An 18,797-nucleotide genomic window follows, 5' to 3' on the forward strand; every position below is an offset into this window, starting at 1 on the left:
GCAGCTCTCCCGCTCCCTCTGTCCACTCCAGCCCCTCCCGCTGCCCTCCTCCTCCTCACTCTCCTCCGTGGGGGCTTCTCCTCCGTCCATCTCTCATCTTCTGTGACCCTTCATACATTTGATTCCTGACCTCTCTCACCGCAAAGACAGCATTCTGCCTGGGGCTCCTCTCGTCCTTACCACTCACCCCTACCTCCCACCATGGCTGTGTGTGTTTCTCCACTGAGTTCGAGGCCCTCTTATCTACAGCGCTGGCATGTGCTTCCTTCAGGAGCACAGACTTTGTTAGGAGGTAGAGCACGTAGTCCCCAGGTGCCTGGAAAGAAGAACGAGGCCTGGCTCCACCCTCGGGGAGCTTCTGGGCAGCGGGAGGCCCAGGTAGCAGCAGGTGGCAGCACAGGATTCCTATGCTGAGCGGACTGTGACAGGGACTGCAGGAGGGCGGGGCGGGGGACCACGTGGGCTGGTGGAGGCCGGGGACAAAACAGGTGGCACGTGAGCTGGGCCTTGAAGTAAAGGGCCCAGAGGACAAGATTTGGCCCACCAGAAAGTAGCCAAGGGGGTATTTGAGGAGTGGCAAGGATAAAGGTGTGGACGCAGGAAAGCACAGGTCTTCCCAGAAGACAAGTTTGGCCTAACCTGCCTTGCCTGGGTAGCAGATCTGCCCAGCAGGCAGGGGAGACGCTCTGTACAGGCAAGGACCAGACCTCAGAGGGAGCCACCATCAGCCATCCCTCATGAGACTCTGGAAGGAGGAGGGGAGATCAGGGTCCTGTGGGACTAGGGAACCAGTTTACATTGTTCAGGGGTTTTGCTAAGACTGTTGTTCAGAAACCGGCCTACGCCTCTAATTCATACACACCTGGAGGCCTAGGAGGTGAGGCCATGTTATCTCCTGAACCCCCTGTGAATTGGAACCCCAAGAGGATGGGAGTGCAGAAGCTGAACATTTGGCTCTCAGCCCTCTCCCCTCTCAAGCTGACTCGCTTCCTCAGAGAATAAATTTGTCTCCCCTCCCAATGGGTCTTTGGAGAGTCCCCCAAGGTGAAGACCATCTTCCTGTTCCCAGGAGCCTCCAAGGTCAAGGTGAAGGCCCAGGGTTCCTTGGCAGGGGAGAGGAGGTGGTATCCAGAGGCCAGGCCCTGCCAACCCAATTCCCAGGTCGCCATCAAACCGTGTCCTTCACTCCCTTCTTTCTCCCTCCCTTCCCCCTTGGGGCCCCCAGAAGCTGCTGGGCAAATTGTGTGAGCAGAACAAGGTGGTGAGGGAGCAGGAACGGCTGGTGCAGCAGCTCCGAGCTGAGAAGGTGAGAGCCGTGGGGTGGCCCTGAGTGGGGCAGACGGGGGGCTGGCCCAGAGAAGGTGTGGGTTGCTATCTCCATCCTGCCTAAGCTGATGAAGCTTTACCCCTCCTTAAACTTCTGTCCTGCCCTTAATCAGACCTGCTGAAGCTCTTCTGGGGACCTTAGCCAGTGTGAGGGAAACCTGCACTAAGCTGCCGGGTTGAACCCCTAGGGCTCAGGCCTCTGCTGCTGAAAGCCCGGGAGAGGAGATATCAAGGCCGCTCATAGCCATTCCCCTGCCTTTCTTCAGGAGAGCCTGGAAAGTGCCTTGATGGGGACCCATCAGGAACTGGAGATGTTTGGAAGCCAGCCTGCCTACCCAGAGAAGCTGCTACACAAGAAGGAGTCGCTGCAGAACCAGCTCATCCACATCCGGGTGGAGCTGTCTCAGGCAACCACGGTAACCTGGGAGCTGGGTGTGTGCTCCCACCCTGGTCAGCACGTGCTTGGGGGAGCCACCCTCCCAGCTGTGCTCCTCTAATTCCTTTTCTCCTCTGACGGCGAGAGCAGGGTGCTGTCTGCGAGGGGCATAAACAAAGACCTTAACGCTGCCTTACAAAAAGGCAGCAGATGTGCCAGCCTGCTCATCCCATTGAGTCTCCACCAGGGAGACTGGCTTGTTTCCCACAAGCCATATCTGCACCAGGATTCATTCAGGACAAAGTGAAGTTGAGGGCCACTTATTTCCTTGGCTGCTCTAACAGCTTTCCTGCCCACCTTTTCCTCTCCCCTGGAGAACCAGGATACTGGCAACATGCCACCCTGGTTACTTCCCAGTAGGCACGGGGCAGACCCTCTGACACAGAGAGCAGCAGCAAAAGCCCCAGGAAAGTGTGGCCCAGAGGGAGGAAGGTCTCTAACCTCCAGGGAACAGGCACCCCCAGCCCTTTCCTTTTTTACCCTCTACTCTCTATCACCCGATCTGGGGAGAACAGGAGGGGTGTGAGAGTGAGATTAGCCCCTTTTGGCCTGCCTGCCATCCAGAGAGGATTCCGCTTTCTCTCTGTTTGGGCGTGCAGTAGGCTGGGCTGTTGCACCTCCTAAGAGGCCAGTGTTTGGCTGTTCAGAATGTCTCGGCCCTGTGCCCTCTCCCATCCCTCTGCATCATCCTCCCTGATCTGCCGGACCCCAGGGACCCGGGTCCCAGGCCCTGAGGCAGGATGAGGAGGGGCGGTTTGACAATTGCAGCTTCTCAGTAAGCCCTCCCCTTGCAGGCCCTGGCGAACAGCACCATGGAGTACGAGGGCCTGGAGGCAGAGGTCTCTGCCCTGCACGACGAGCTCTGGGAGCAGCTCAGCTTGGACCTTCAGGTGAAGAGGCCCACAGGCAGGCGGGGCTGCTGTGTGCTTCAGGCCCTCCTTTGTCGCTTTGGCTGAAAGAGACCACGGTGGCTTCCTTTCTTGCTTTAGAAATTTCAGAGACTTACGACCAGGAGTTGGTCCTGAGATGAAAGACAAGGTTCAGGGCCTCTTAAAACAGACTCTGAGTTTCAGGGTGAAGATAATGTGGGATCGTTCTTTAGTTCCATCAAATCATGGGGGAAGAAGAAAAGTTGAAGCATGGGAGACTTTAACAGATATATGAATGTAAACAAGATCACGATAAATACAAATCTCTCTCACAACATCAGAAGAGTACGTAGTGTGGGAGCCATCCACCGGGGAATTTTTAGGCGGGAAAGAGGCCTTTCTTTCTGGGATGGGTCAAAAACACTCTGCTTGGAGGCAGGAGGATGGACATTCCTGGGGCATTCTTCTTTTTTTTTTTTTTTTTTTTTTTGCGGTACGCGGACCTCTCACTGTTGTGGCCTCTCCCGTTGCGGAGCACAGGCTCCGGACGCGCAGGCTCAGCGGCCATGGCTCACGGGCCCAGCCGCTCCGTGGCATGTGGGATCTTCCTGGACCGGGGCACGAACCCGTGTCCCCTGCATCGGCAGGCGGACTCTCAACCACTGCGCCATCAGGGAAGCCCCCATTCTTCTTCTTTTCCTTCCTCTGTCTTTTCTCTTCCCAGGCTCTGCCCCCTCTCTAGCTCACTTTGCAAGCCCTGTCTCTCTGATGCTGTTAACACCCTGGTTTCCCCCATTTTCCTCCTGTTTCCCTCCTGGTAACAAAACTTACCACCCAACCTTGCAGCTTGTCAGGTTAGGTTAGCCTCTGGACCAGAGGCCCCAAATGCCACCATGTTCTGTGGGCAAGCCTCACTTTCAACGCAAACATTTTGGGAGGTAGGATAGCGTCATGGTCAAGAGCACCAGCTCTTGAGACCAGATTCAGATGGTGGCCACACTGCTTACTAACAGATGGTCTTGGGCGTGAGCCTCTTCGCCTCTGAAGTGGAGACAACTGCTGTCCTTGCCTCGTAGAGGTGTTGTGCAGCCACAGTGAGTTCATGTGTGCAAAGCACTCAGCACAGTGCCTGGTGTAGGCGGGCAGCGGGGCGGGGAATGTTAAATAAAAGGTAGCTATTATTTTTCAAAGAGTGGACACTGTAATTGAGTAGAATTCATGCATATCAAACAGTCCCACAGATTGTGAAACAAGACAGTAAACCAGAAGCTCTTGCCCCTGGAAAACAGGCCACCATCAAGTGTCCACCTAGAGAGGCGTTCACTTCAAGACCACCTTGAGCTCCCCTGGGTGGGGGGCGGAATCAGAGGGACAGGTTCTCACTCTCTTCGTTCTGAGGCCACATGTTCGCCTAAAAGTGCTCTTTGCTGTGATGACACAGCCCTCTCCTCCTGCAATTCCGGAAGCCGAAGAGGCAAAGGCTGCCCATGAGAAAGATGAGTGTACTAGAGGGATGTGTGTGTGTACATGAGCACGTGAAAGCTCCCCCCGGGACACTCCTTGGTAGCCACTTCCTTTGACCTGCTCTCTGGCTGTTTCAGAATGAGGTGCTCAACCGACAAATCCAGAAGGAGATCTGGAGGATCCAGGATGTGATGGAGGGGCTGAGGAAGAATAACCCATCCCGGGGCACAGACACAGCCAAGCACAGAGGTAGGCGCTCTGTCCACCAGCCTCCTGGCTCCTGGCCTCACCAGAAAAACCTCCAGTGTCTCTGGTCTCCATCCCACACCTGCCAACTCATACCTCTTCAGGCCCTCACACTGTGCTCAGAGCCAGTCAGGGCCTTCTCAGAGCTCCAGAAATTTCCCCCTGCCCAGAATAGACCAGATATACCAATCAGAGATGCTGTTGCCCTGATACTCTAGATTCCTCCCCAGAACAGGTCAAAGAGCACCTGCGCCTTCCCTGCCCCTAAGCCCATGGGCCCACTGGTGATCTGAGACCATTACCTTAGTGTCTTCCTTCAGCCCAGGGACCTTGGGCTGGCTTCCTGTGACACCTTTGAGGTAGTGGTGTCATTTCCATCCATTATCTTTTCCTGCCCAGCTCGCCTCTCAACAGCCAACCTGTGAGCCAGCCTGTTACATGTCCCTTCAGCAGGCCCAGGTGGCCCTGAGACCCTAAATCCTCCCCTGCCTTCTCCACCTACAGAGCCCAGCCACACTCCAGGCCACACCCCTACCCCTTCCCTCATCTCTCTCCTCTTCTGTTTCCCCAAAGGAGGACTTGGCCCCTCAGGCACCTACAGCTCCAACAGCCCCGCCAGCCCTCTCAGCTCCACCAGCCTCACCAGCCCCCTGAGCCCTTTTTCATTGGTGTCTGGCTCTCAGGGGTCCCCCACTAAGCCCGGGTCCAATGAGGTAAGCTGAGATCACGGAGAAGAAGGTGGGTGGGGGAGGGAGGACTAGGTCCTCATTTGCCTGAAATGATACAAATTCTGTGCCCATCTCTTCCCCAGAGGCCTCCAGTCGTAGTGCTTCATCTCTGTCTAAGGTAGTCATTCTCACACCCAGTTTGGTGACCCTCCCTCCAGACTTCTCCTTTACTTGTTCTCATCTCCAACTGTCATCTTCAGTTGCCTTTCAGGGAAGTCTTCCTGAGCACTAGGATGGTTAGCAGAGACACCAAACACTTAATAGGAATTTAAATCTAGGATTGTTCTGCGGGTGAGAGGGCTGAGGGTTGGTGTGGGGGGGGGCATTTGCCTAGTCAGTCAATCAGCAAGTGTTTTCTGAGGCTCTACTCTGGGCAAGGGATGGTATGAGGCCCTCTCAGAAAGATGCCTGAGGGCCTTCACCCCACCCAGTGTCCAATGGGGACCAAGACCCATTCACAGTGAACAACCCTCCTCTGGAACGTGGTGGCATATGTCTCAATACTAAGCCACGTGGTTCAGAGTGTAAATGTTCTGATGTTCCAAAGAGAGGGTGGAACTTAAACTGGGCCATGAAGCATTGGGACAGGTAGAGGAACAAGGCAAAGGCATTACAGGCTGGAGAGCTGGCAGAAGCAAAGGTACAGGGGAGGGGTGTGCCCAGTGTGATGGGGAGACAAGGAGGAGAGAGCTTCAGAGAAAATGGGGGACCAGTGCACAGGTGGGGGCTCAGTAGAGGAGGGCCTTGTAGGCCAGGCAGGGTTAGCTCTGGAGGTGGAACTCCATCCAGGCAACGGGTGGGCGTTTGGTGGTCCAGGGCCCTGCCCCAGGCTCCAGCAATGTTGTCGTCTGCCTCTGCTAATGCTCTTTTCTTCTGCTCTCACAGTGGCTGCTCTTGTTCCTCCTAATGCTCTGGCTTCTCTCTGCCTCAGGAATCTGGCCCCCCGCGGCCTCCCCTCCCCAAAGCCTACGTCCCCCTGGAGTCTCCTCCCACCGTGCCTCCACTCCCTAGTGAGAGCCGCCTCTGGCCATACCCCAACTCCCCTTCCTGGCACCGCAGTGGCGAGACAGCCAGGGGTCAGGTACCCAACACCCTTGGGTCCTGGAGGGCAGGGACGGAGGGAACGGGGCCCGGCAGGGGACCAAGTCATTGTCCCCGTTCCAGTATTAATTTTCCCACAGCTCAGCTTCTACTGGTCCTCTGTCAGACTCTGGGATAAGCAAAGGGATGGTTGAGACCCTCATACTGGTCCTCTTTCCCCTTTTTGCTTCCTGTGGACAATGAAAACATGAGTTGCTGCCCTACCCCGTGGCAGCCCATGGCTGTAGGTGGTGGGTTATGCCCCACTCCCTACCAGCATGACCAGACGATGGAAATCCAGTGACACCCCCCCACCCCCCACTGGTGCCATTCCAGTCCCTTCCTGCCATTGTCCACCTCAGACCCCAATCCTCCCATGCTCTCCCTCTCCCCTTGCCTGTGTCTCTGCCTTGTCTATGTCCTCTGAGTCTCATCAGCCCCTGAAGTGCAAGGATACAGACCCTTTTCTCCCCTCTTCTGGCTCCTTCTCTCACCTGGATCCCTAGCCAAGATCCAGGAGAAATATGCAGTTAGGCTTGGAAGAGGTTGCATGGTGAGTAGAAAGACTCCTAAAATAGGCTCAGCTACTTACTGGTAATATGCACAACCCTTGAGGGTCTGCCTAGTGAGGTGGGCAGAGCAGGTATCACTGCCTCGGTTTTACGGACAAAGAAAGGTGATAGGACTTACCCATGCTCTGTAGTTGGGCCAGAGCTGGAGTTTCTGACCTCTGGTCTAGTCTCTCTGTACTCCCCTCACTGAGACTTAGATTCTTCATCCCCGTGGGAGGGGATGGCTCAGATGATGTCTGAGGTCCCTTCCTAGTCACATGATTCTGTGAGACCACAACCCAAATGCCCTTTTCCTTCCCACAAAGCTCATCTTGTTCTTTTGCTCAAGTCTTGGGTGGGATCCCAACAGAATCCACAGATATCCTTGGCCTTGTAGCCCCTTCCTCCAACCATTCCTCCTCTGGCTCACAGCAAGTCTGTGCTTTTCATGTTTGCCAGGAGGACTGGTTGGGCTGAGGGATCTCTCTGATGGGCCTCAACGGAGGCCCTCTTGGAGGCCCTGAGCCCTCATTCCCCAAGAGGACCACACATTGGCCAGTCTTAAGGTGGCATGGGTGGGAGGCTCCAGTGCATCCTTGCCCACTTCCCAGCTGGCACACACAGTTTCCCTGCCCCATGTTTTTTCAAAGGTTTGCACTCCCACCACTGCAAAGCAAAGAAACACCACCAGGGACCAAATTCTCGGTGGTCACTCTAGCACCATCCATCCATCTTCTCATCCCTTCTCCCTAGCCCAAGGCAAGCTATGAGCAAAGCAAGAAAGACCCCCACCAGACATCACCCCTGGACACCACTAGAGACGTCAGCCTTGTGCCCACCAGGCAAGAGGTGGAAGCAGAGAAGCAGGCAGCTCTCAACAAAGGTACTTCCTGTTCCATCCTCCCCTGGAAGTGAGGCTAAGGGTCAGGGAAGAGCCCAGAGAGGTGCTCGCTCACCTCCAAGGAGGTGCTTCCCCACCTGGGCCTCTCACCTCCATGGAGGGCGGGACTGAGCCTCTCTGAGAAGCAGGCTGCCCTGTGTCCCTTTTTATGGGACCCACTGGCTACTGTGTCTCCCTGCAGTTGGCATTGTGCCCCCTCGGACAAAGTCACCCACTGACGAAGAAGTGACCCCATCAAGGGTGGTGAGGAGGAGTGCCAGCGGGCTCACCAATGGACTCTCCTCCCGGGTGAGTGCACGCCCGCAGGCTCCGAGAGCTTGTGCAGGCCTGAGCTGGGCTGGGAGCCCAGGGGCCTCCGTGTGTCCACCTATCTGTCACTGTTCAAGAAACCCAGGGCTAGAAGGAGGAAGGTAGAACAAGAAGGAAGAAGGCAAGCGGAGGAGTTCTCCTTCAGGGAGACGCCACGGGACAAGGAAGCTCTACATAATAAAGATATAAGAATATTTAACAAAATTATTGTAATGTGCCAGGGATGAAATACAAATGCAAAAGTCAGTGGTCAGAGTCGAATGCGCTGACCAGAGGCACCGTGTTAGTTTCCTGGGGTTTCTAGGAAGTTAATAAAACACCACAAACTTGGTGACTTAAGACAATAGAAGCTTATTCCCTCACCGTTGCAGAGGCCAGCAGTCCAGAATCAAGGTGTCCACAGGGTTGGTTCCTTCTGGAGGCTTGAGGGAGCCTCCATTCCATGCCTCTCTCCTGGCTCTGGCTGTTGCTGGCAATCTTTGGCTTGTAGACGCACCCCCCACCCCCCGCCCAACTGCCGTCTCCACCTTCACATCACCTTCTACTCTACGTGTCTTCTTTTTTTCTGTTTCTTATAAGGACACCCATTGTTCGATTTAGGGCTCACCCTAATTGAAGATGATCTCATCTTGAGCTCCTTAACTTGATTACATCTGCAAAGACCCTATTTCCAAATATTTCCATTCACAGGTACTGTGGTTAGGACTTGGCTATATCTTTTGGGGTCCACTCTTCAACCCATTACAGGCAGGCTTCCCAGAGAAGGGAAATTTTAAGGGATTAAGGCAGATGAAAAATCTGGGTTGGGGGGCGAGGCACCAGTCAGAGCCCCGTTCTCCCACTACAGCAGGAGCGCCCCAAGAGTGCTGTGTTCCCTGGCGAGGGCAAGGTCAAGATGAGCGTGGAGGAGCAGATTGACCGCATGCGGCGACACCAGAGCGGCTCTATGAAGGATAAGCGGAGGAGCCTGCAGCTCCCGGCCAGCCCGGCCCCCGACCCCAGTGCTCGGCCTGCCTACAAAGTGGTAACGTCCTCCCAGCCCCCACAGGCATGGCCTGGCATCTGCCAACACTGCCCACGCCCAGGTCCCCACCAGCCTGGACTGGAGGGGTTGCAGGGAGGGAGGAGGTTTTAGTCAGGGAGAGACCAGGAAGGACCCAAGCTGGGTGCCTGGGAGACCTGGGGGATGCTTGTCCCCCACTGGGCAGAGGAGATACTACAACAAGTGTTTCCTTTTTTTGTGTTTAAAGAAAAATAACTCACAGAAAGGAATGCCTTGATTATTTTGGCTGAAATGAATTATACAAAATTCAGTTAAGAGAGGTTAGTACAAAATCTGCAACCTAGAAGTAGCCGTCACTTGTTTCTAGAGCATCTCCTATGTGCTTAACATTGGGCTGGGGGGTTACTGAAGGTAATCATCATAGCTCACCATCACATGGCACAATATAAGTCACGATCCCTTTCATGTTATTTCATTTAGTCATTTCAAGGATGCTGGATTAGGAAGTATTACCCCCATTTTAGAGATAGGGAAACAAAGTCATGAGAAGTTAAGGGATCTCTGGGCCACACAGCTATTAAGTGCAGAGCTGGGAGTAGCCCAAACTATTGGCCTAATTTTTCTTCCCATTAAATTTCAGAAATACAAGAAAAATTATGGCCCATGAGTCCTGCCCTCAAACATTTTACATTCTAATTGGTGGACTAGAACTTCTAGCATATGAAAAAATTAGAGATCCATATAAGACACACTGATTCAGTTGCCCAGGATATTATATATGGCACAGGATGTGAACACAGGTACAGCAGGATGGGGACAGAAGACAGTGATGAGATTTCACCTTGGGGCCCTTGGAGGTGAGCAGGCTTTGGACAAGCAGCATGGAAGAAGGGTAGCTCAGCAGTGGGGGGTGACCAGGTCAGGCATGCTAGGCAGGGACAGTGAGGACACGGGCATGGTTAGGGCTGCCTGGAGGCGTGGGTAGCAGTGGAGGTGCCACTGGCAGTGGGACAGAGGCCCTGCGTGGTCACGACGGTGCTGCCGCCTAGGTGCGCCGTCACCGCAGCATCCATGAGGTGGACATCTCCAACCTGGAGGCAGCTCTGCGGGCAGAGGAGCCTGGTGGGCAGGCCTACGAGACACCACGGGAGGAGATTGCCCGGCTCCGCAAAATGGAGCTGGAGCCCCAGCACTATGATGTGGATATCAGTAAGGAGGTGAGCAGAGTCCAGGAGGGGCCGGTGGGGGGGAAGGCCAGGAAGGGATAGAGGCGGTGACCTCGGTCGCTCCACAGCTCTCCACCCCAGACAAAGTCCTCATCCCTGAGCGGTACATTGACCTGGAGCCTGACACTCCCCTGAGCCCAGAGGAGTTGAAGGAGAAGCAGAAGAAGGTGGAGAGGATCAAGACGCTCATTGCCAAGTCCAGGTAACAGGCCTTGGGCTGAACCTCCACTTCCTCTACCCACCCTGGCTCCTAGGGCACCTGGGGCTCTAGTGCCACTGAATCCAGTGCCTGGACTCACGCGGTTGGGGTTCCCGAGCCTCCCCAGCAGAGAACGAATGGAAGCGGTGGTTCCAGGCAGCGGACCGGGCCCAGGCGTGTGGCAGGGTTGGTGACGCTGCCATCGGTGCCAAAAAGACCTGCTGGGCTCGCGCACGTGCTGTCGTCAAGACAAACTGTGGGGTTGCCCTCCGGTGACTTCTTTTCCCTGTCAAGCCTGCCCTAAATAGTCACTTGACCCTTCTAATTCATTTCTAAATGGTGCAGGTAGGGGTCCCAGCACGCGTTTTGCTAGGGTCCCACTCACCCCAGCGGACAGGCTTGCTGGGAACCGGAGCCTGCATGTTCACAGGCCCCTGGATCCCTGCCAACCTCAGTCTGCAGGCCCCCCCGAGCCAGTCGGACCATCCCGTCCCCGCCTCCATCTCTGTGTGTCTGTGCCTCTTTAGTATGCAGAACGTGGTGCCCATCGGCGAGGGGGACCTTGTGGACGTGCCCCAGGACTCAGAGAGCCAGCTGCAGGAGCAGGAGAAGCGGATTGAAATCTCCTGTGCCCTGGCGACCGAGGCCTCCCGCAGGGGCCGCATGCTGTCTGGTGAGAGGGGCTGGGCCTCGCTCCGCCAGGGAGACCGGCTGACCAGGCGTAGGGGAGGTAGTGCAGTGCGGCAGGGGGCCAGGGACAGAACAGGGAGATGTTCCTTGAGGTCAGAATGAGCCTTATTGAGCGCCAGGGGCTGTGCTAGTCTCAGGGGGTGCAAAGGGGCCAGAGTTGCTGACATCTGGGAGCTCAGAGCCAGGATGGCCCACCTAGCTGCTGGATAGAGGAATGGCCAGAGGCCATGCGGGGAGCACAGGGAGCCATTCTACCTGGGCAGGTCCAGGAAAGGCCCAGAGAAGAGGCGATAACTGAGCTTGATTGGAAAAGATGCAAGTATGTACCGGTGGTGGAGTGAGGGCCAGGTATTCCAGGGTATTCTCTGACTTCCCATTCGTGCTGCGTGCAAATAGCAGGAATGAAAAGGGAAGATGGTACAAGCAGCCAATACAGTCACCACCTTGGCTACTGACCCAAACCCACTTTTCTGCTAAGAAAAGATGAGTACAAGGAACTGACTTCACACTGATACAAAGGCTAGTGGGTCTTAGTGGACACTATGGGGTTGCAGCCAATAGGATTCACTTCCCCTCAGCTTGAGGAGAAGCACCCCGGAATAGAGGAGAATGTAATTGGGAAGAATAGAAGAGACCCTATGAATGGGAGGCTTTGAGGTGGAGGAAGGACAGTGGTTAAGTCATTAAGCATGGGAGACAATATTCCCCCCTCCTGAACACGAAAGGTGCTCAGGAGGGAGGGGGGGGTAATTCTGAAGGCCAGTCCAGATGAATGCCCTGGACGGATGCCAGGCTTGTGATGACTTTGGTTGAGGGGGCAGAGACAGGTTGCGCCAGCCAGAGTTATGGTAGCCTGGGCAACTGTCAGATTAGAATCGTGGCTGGACGCACAGAGGAGGGAGTGGCGTTTCATGGTGGTGACTCGGAGTGTTTCAGTTTTTGCTCTTTGAGGCTCCATTTCCTCATCTGTAAAATTCAAGTCAAAATACCTGTCTGGTGGTGTGAGGATGGAAACGAGGTGCGCTAAGCACCTAGCACCATGCCTGCCACCCAGTAACTGCTCAATAAACGCTAGCCGGCTGTGGTAGCAGTAGCGCTGGTGCTGGTGGTGGTATTAGTTGAAGTAGCAATAGCTAAAGTAGAGATAGGAAGGTTTTGTGGGTTTTCTAGCTATTTTAAATATGGATATTTTCAGAAACCAGAGGGTTTTAGGCTACAGCAAAGGAGATTTAAGTAAGCTTTAAGGAAGATCCTACTAGCAGTTGGCATATAAATGGACATTAGAACGGGTGGCCAGGGAAAGCCCTTGGACATACTTCAGAAACAGGCTTTCAGGTGGGCAGGAGTTGAGGACAAGAGAAGGGATGGGCTTCAGAGAGCCCCATCTTGCAGCCAGAACCGAAGGCAGCAGAACCAGTTTGGCTACAAGGAGGCTTCTGTCAACCGCCCCGTAGTTTACCTGCAAAATGAACTCGAAGCTTCCAAAGATCAAATTCCACACGCTCTGGGCAAAAGGCAACTTCCTATTTCAAGGGTTAGCACATACAGCACTGTTAAAACTTCCCTCTGCCCTTTCCCCAGTCCCAGCCCCTGGCTCTCTCTTCTATAGCTCCCCCGCCAAAGGTGCCATGAAAACAAAACCCACCCTGGCTCTTCAGATTCCCCCTTGATACACATGGGCTTATATTTCAGGGTCAGTGTGCTGAAAACAAATGGTCACCTTGCTTTTGCCAAGACCCCAACTACTTAAAAAATGGCTGTGGGCCAGACCTCAGACTTAGCCCACTGTCCCCACCACCCCGGCCTATGGCTCAGATTCCCAGAGCTGCAGCTCTGCCAGGCACAGCAGGCACTGTAGTGGAGGAGTGCTGGGCACAGGGGGCATGACGACAGTGCAGCGGGCAAGGGATGTAGTTCGTGCCTGAGTGGGGGGGGTGTGGCCTGGATGCTGTGGTCGGTGGCGAGCTTGTAGCAGTTGTTGGTATACCTGGTGTGCAGTATCTGGGAAAATGCGGCAATTTTAAGTTTGTATGTGTGGCGTGATGTCATTGCAGTGTCTGTATTGGGTAATGGTTGTAGATACATACGTATGGGTGCATATGCACGTGTGTTACGTGTGGGTGGAGGGAAAGTTTGAGAACAAATATAGGAGTGTGTCTGTGTGTGCAAAATGTCTATGGGTGTTGAGTGGAGACCCATTATGAGTACAGATGATGTTTGGGAAGCTGTTGACGTGAGTGTACAATACGTGGGTGGAGGTAGTGCTTATGAATGCACGTTTACGTGTGATAGGCTTTCTTTGCAGTATGAGGAATGATAGAGTGTGTATACGTCGCGCACAGTGTATGTACTGCACATTTGTGGACACACACCTGTGTGTGCAGGATGGAGAGAGCACAGCCTCATGAATGTACCTGTGACCGATTATGCCTGCAGATGTGGTAGCACTTGTGAACACACAACTGTAATAGCACATCTGTCCAATGCCTATCCATTGCATATGTGAATTTATTTTGATGGATATATTCCTAATGTGTTTAGTATTTTTCTGACTTCTTAAAGAGGTTATATTTAGCAATCAATCTTTCTTGCTCTCGCTCATTTAGTATCATTATAAACGTCCTTATTTTGCTGACCTCTGTGGAAGGGATGCCCTTGGGGGCTATAATCCATACAGATCTGTTTGTAGCCCTGCTAAATGCTACCAAACTGTTACACTTTTTTTTGGTAATAGATCTTTATTAGAGTATAATTGCTTCACAATACTGTGTTAATTTGTGTTGCACAACAAAGTGAATCAGCCATATGCATACATATATCCCCATATCTCCTCCCTCTTGTATCTCCCTCCCACCCTCCCTATCCCACCCCTCTAGGTCGTCACAAAGCACCGAGCTGATCTCCCTGTGCTATGCTGCTGCTTCCCACCAGCCAACTATTTTACATTCAGTAGTGTATATATGTCGATGCTACTCTCACTTCGCCCCAGCTTCCCCCTCCCACCCCGTGTCCTCAAGTCCGTTCTCTATGTCTATGTCTTTACTCCTGCCCTGCCACTAGGTTCATCAGTACCAGTTTTTGTTTTTGTTTTTTTTAGATTTCATTTATATGCATTAGCATACAGTATTTGGTTTTCTCTTTCTGTCTTCACTCTGTATGACAGACTCTAGGTCCATCCACCTCATTACAAATAACTCAGTTTAATTTCTTTTTATGGCTAATATTCCACTGTATATATGTGCCACATCTTCTTTATCCATTCGTCTGTTGATGGACACTTAGGTTGCTTTCATGTCCTGGCTATTGTAAACAGTGCTGCAGTGAACATTGTGGTACATGTCTCTTTTTGAATTATGGTTTTCTCAGGGTATATGCCCAGTAGTGGGATTGCTGGATCATATGGTAATTCTATTTTTAGTTTTTTAAGGAACCTCCATACTGTTCTCCATAGTGGCTGTATCAATTTACATTCCCACCAACAGTGCAGGAGGGTTCCCTTTTCACCACACCCTTTCCAGCATTTTTTTCTAGATTTTTTGATAATGGCCATTCTGACCAGTGTGAGGTGATACCTCATTGTAGTTTGTTTTATTTTTTTTTTTTTTTTTTTTTTTTTTTTTTTCTTTTTGTGGTATGCGGGCCTCTTACTGTTGTGGCCTCTCCCGTTGCGGAGCACAGGCTCCGGACGCGCAGGCCCAGCGGCCATGGCTCACGGGCCCAGCCGCTCCGCGGCATATGGGATCCTCCCAGACCGGGGCACGAACCCGTATCCCCTGCATCGGCAGGCGGACTCTCAAACACTGCGCCACCAGGGAGGCCCTGTAGTTTGTTTTATTTTTAATAAATTTATTTATTTTATTTATTTATTTTTAGCTGCATTGGGTCTTCGTTGCTGCGCACGGGCTTTCTCCACTTACCGTGAGCAGCGGCCGCTCTTTGTTGCAGTGCGTGGGCTTCTCGTTGCTGTGGCTTCTCTTGTTGCAGAGCATGGGCTCTAGGCGCATGGGCTTCAGTAGTTGTGGCGCACGGGCTTAGTTGCTCTGTGGCATGTGAGATCTTCCTGGACCAGGGCTTGAACCCATGTCCCCTGGATTGGCAGGTGGATTCTTAACCACTGCGCCACCAGGGAAGCCCCCTCATTGTAGTTCTGATTTGCATTTGTCTAATAATTAGTGATGTTGAGCATCTTTTCATGTGCCTCTTGGCCATCCGTATGTCTTCTTTGGAGAAATATTTTAGTTATTATGTCTACTTTTTACAGAAGATTTTCTCTCTTCAGTTATGCCTTATATAGGTGTCAGTGGGCCTCTCAATTCCTCTCTCTCTCTCTCCTGATTTTCCTGTTTCTAATCTCTCATGGGCTAGAAACTCAGCAAGTCAACATATATCAGAATTGTGTATAAATAAGAGTAACTGGACTCCAAGGAGCTCTTCAATGAATAAATTGTAAGAGCTTCACTGCATGTACATTGTAACATGTATTTGGCTTCCTTGAGATCTTCCTTGCTTAGGTTTTGATTTTTTGACTCTTTTAAAAGTTGAAGTTGCCAGACAACTAACCATTATTTGTGATACGGACATGCACACGAATGTGTGTTTTGAAAGCACTTGTGTATGTATTTGTATGGCAAGTTACAAGTGTGTTGGGTCATGTGCAAGGCACAGGTTCAGAAGTGCCCATACACACACATCTGAGTTATGTGTGCTGAGCAGAAAGGTTTCGTATTGCTGGATCCCATGCACAGACTGTGGATCACTTCCTGTCGGGGGGAGCACTGCGTGTCTTATGTATGTATGTGGGCGTGTGTAGATATGCGTGGGGCTGCATTGGCCCTTTCTCTTGTGCAGAGGCCAGGGAAGGCGATGAGGTCCAGGGTAGGGTGGGAGCAAGGGACTGCGAAGTTCAATGCCAGGATCCCTCTCTTGGGGGGAACACAGTGTGACCCTGGCTGAGGTCTGGTTCTTCTCTGAACCTGAGTGAGGATGTTCTCGCATAGCTGCACCAAGGGTGCACAAGGGCCCGGAGACAGTGCAGAGCTTGTTCCTAACAATACGACTCCCCTTTCCTTGTCCTTCATTTTGCTGTTCTCAACATGAAATAATAATGATAATAGAGTAAAATCTCATTAATTCGAACGTCAGCACTTTAAGGCCTTTAATGATCTGTTTAGGGGTGGATTGGAATTTGCCTTTCCTGGATTGATGAAAAGAGATATTAAGCGACTGTGGGGAATCGTTTCTGAACCCTCCAGCCTAAGTTAACCGACTGGCTTGAAGCCTGTCAGAAACCTCTGTTTGCGTGGAATTGATAAACAGGGCGATCGCTTGGATTGAGTCACTGAATGAGGGCCTGATGGTTTGGATTAGTGTGATTTTACTGCACTATTAATCATTATCACTAGCGATATCACTGCCTATGAGGTGCCATCCCTCCTTCTGTTCCACAGGCGTGGAAAGGTACGTGTATCTCCCGGTTGCAGGGATGGAAGGGGAGCCCTGGGCTCAGAGGGGCTGGGCCTCGCCCACAGTCACACTGGTTCCCAGCAGAGCCTGGGTTGGGCCAGGGCTCCTCTGGGGCCCCTGGAACCAGGCCAGCTCTGCCTCAGCTCGAACAAGTTCCCAAACTCAGCTCTCCTGCTTGCCTCCTGCCTTGCTCCCCGCACCGCACAGAGGGGGGCCTCGCTTGCTCTGGGCGCCCAACCTCCCTCCTCCCACCCCCGGCCGCCCCTATTCACTTCCCTGTTCATTTCTGTTTCCAGTGCAATGTGCCACCCCAAGCCCTCCCACCTCCCCTGCCTCCCCGGCTCCACCAGCCAACCCCCTATCGTCTGAATCCCCACGGGGCGCCGACAGCAGCCATGCCATGCGGGTCTGAGCTCTGACGTAAGCACTTTTCTACTGTATTTCATCCAGCCCAGGGGGCGGGACCCCTTCCCTCACCCCCACTGAGCCATCTGCACCCTCTTGCTCCATCCGGCACTGCTTCTCCCCTCACCCCAGTGCCCCTTGCCGCTCTTTCCCATCCATCCATCTGCTTGAGCCTGCAAGCGTCCCCACGCAGTGCCGGGCTAGAGCCGGCTGGCAGGGCCGCTTCTTGGATGCTGCAGTCCCAGTGGCTTTGCTTCTCCAGAAGCAGACGGGAACAGAGCTGAGGCCTCTCCTGTCCGCTGAGGGACTGCCCTGACTCCCACCCCTGCACTTCCTGTTGGCCAAGAAGCCTGCCATCTGTTGAGATACACAGCAGTCCTGCCTCAGAAGCCCCCAGAAGCTGCTTGTCCCAGATCTTATTTCTCCCAGACCACTCCCAGATCTTACTGTAAATTAAAATAGCACTGGACGATTCTAGGCAAAGGCTGTGTCCCTTCTTTCCCCCTAGCACGCAGCTGCTCAGTATCAGGCGAGTGAACAAGAATTGACTTCTACTCGTTTGTTCCCCTCTCTCAGGGTTGAGGGCGGGGGGCGGGTTTCCACAGGTTTTTGCAAGGCAAGACTTCTCTCTGGGGAGGGTGGGCTGGAGGGTCTGCCCCTCTGTGCAGCGCTTTTCTCACCCGTGTCTCTCTCCTCCAGTGCAAGCCCTGGCCGAGGCCAACGCCGTGAAGCTCCACAGAGCCACGTTCTGAAGCCCGCCTCCGCCCATCCTGGCCCCCTGGCCCCCTGGCCCCCCGCCCCTGTGCTCTCATGGGAATGCCACAGAGAGCCAGGCTGGGGGCTGGGGTTCTGCCGAGAGGAACACAGATGCCTCAGTGTCCACATACCCACGGCGCCTGGCCCTGAAGTCCTTGCTGCTCACACGGTGGTCCTAGGCCAGGGCGTAGGATGGTGGGGTGAGGAGTGCCATCCTATCTGACGCCCACCGCACAGGGAGCCTAGGTCTAGCTCTGGCTGGGTTTGGGATGGCCCTACTGGAACACTCCCTGATGGAGAAGATGCCCTGCTGGGGAAGGCGCCCTGGGCTATCTTAGGTTAGGACTCCTGACACCGAGAACAGCACCCACCATCACCCCCTTCCCCCATCACCCCCGCCGTCCTGCCCCAGCTGTGCCCAGGGTCTTGGCACATCTCTGCTTATGGGTACTCCTTTGGGGTCCAGTGGAGACTGACCACCCTGCCTGAGCCAAAGACAAGATGATGAGAGATGGGGAGAGGCTCCTCGGCTCCCAGAAGACAGTGCTGGCTGTGGATAGAGAGCAGCAGGTCTGTGCAGTGTCTGAGGGCAGGTTGAGAAGGGTAGCAGAGAGAGAGGGAGAGGTCTCAGGAGAGTGGGAGGAAAGGGAAGCAGCAGGACTCATGCGCAAGTAGGAGGAGGACGACGGAGATGAGAAGGGGTAAGGGGTTGGTTTCCCCAGGGTGGAACCTTCGGTTAGTGCCAGCTGTTGGCTCTGCTTCTCCCACCTCGTCCCCAGGATCAGCGGGGCTGCCAGACCGAGGACCTGCCATGGAGCACACTGCTGTGGGTATGGGGGTGTGAGCTGAGGGGCCGGGCAGCAGCAGTCTGGGAGATGGCTCTTTCTAGGTCTGGGCCTCGTTCTGGGGTCAGGAGCAGAGAGAAGGACCTGTCTTATGGAGGGTGTGGTCAGCCTTGGGGCCTTTCCTAAACATTTCTGTGACATTATCTTGTCTCCCTTCCCCCTGAAATGTGCTGTGGGCCAGCTGAGCATGTGCCCTGGAAAGAGGGAATGTGGCCTTAATCTGGTCGGCCAGATTCTGGGGCCCTACCCTGCATCCCAGGCATTCCAGGCATCCCAGATGAGGACAGGTTGAGGCTGTAT

The 18,797-nt window shown here is 53.7% G+C and overlaps 1 protein-coding gene across 1 annotated transcript in view; it reads left to right on the forward strand.

The window, feature by feature from the left end:
- Positions 1–16,903, forward strand: part of PLEKHA6 (pleckstrin homology domain containing A6) — a 40,616-nt gene extending 23,713 nt beyond the window's left edge. The window contains exons 9-20 of the mRNA XM_060088449.1: positions 1,226–1,306; positions 1,593–1,742; positions 2,557–2,652; positions 4,233–4,344; positions 4,915–5,054; positions 7,454–7,583; positions 7,783–7,889; positions 8,761–8,934; positions 9,963–10,130; positions 10,208–10,341; positions 10,866–11,011; positions 16,788–16,903. Of these exons, the coding sequence (XP_059944432.1) occupies positions 1,226–1,306; positions 1,593–1,742; positions 2,557–2,652; positions 4,233–4,344; positions 4,915–5,054; positions 7,454–7,583; positions 7,783–7,889; positions 8,761–8,934; positions 9,963–10,130; positions 10,208–10,341; positions 10,866–11,011; positions 16,788–16,903 (1,554 nt within the window). The remainder of the gene's footprint in view (positions 1–1,225; positions 1,307–1,592; positions 1,743–2,556; positions 2,653–4,232; positions 4,345–4,914; positions 5,055–7,453; positions 7,584–7,782; positions 7,890–8,760; positions 8,935–9,962; positions 10,131–10,207; positions 10,342–10,865; positions 11,012–16,787) is intronic.
- The last annotated feature ends 1,894 nt before the right edge of the window (positions 16,904–18,797 follow it).

Source organism: Mesoplodon densirostris, chromosome 2 (assembly GCF_025265405.1).
Source record: "Mesoplodon densirostris isolate mMesDen1 chromosome 2, mMesDen1 primary haplotype, whole genome shotgun sequence".
NCBI lineage: Eukaryota > Metazoa > Chordata > Mammalia > Artiodactyla > Ziphiidae > Mesoplodon > Mesoplodon densirostris.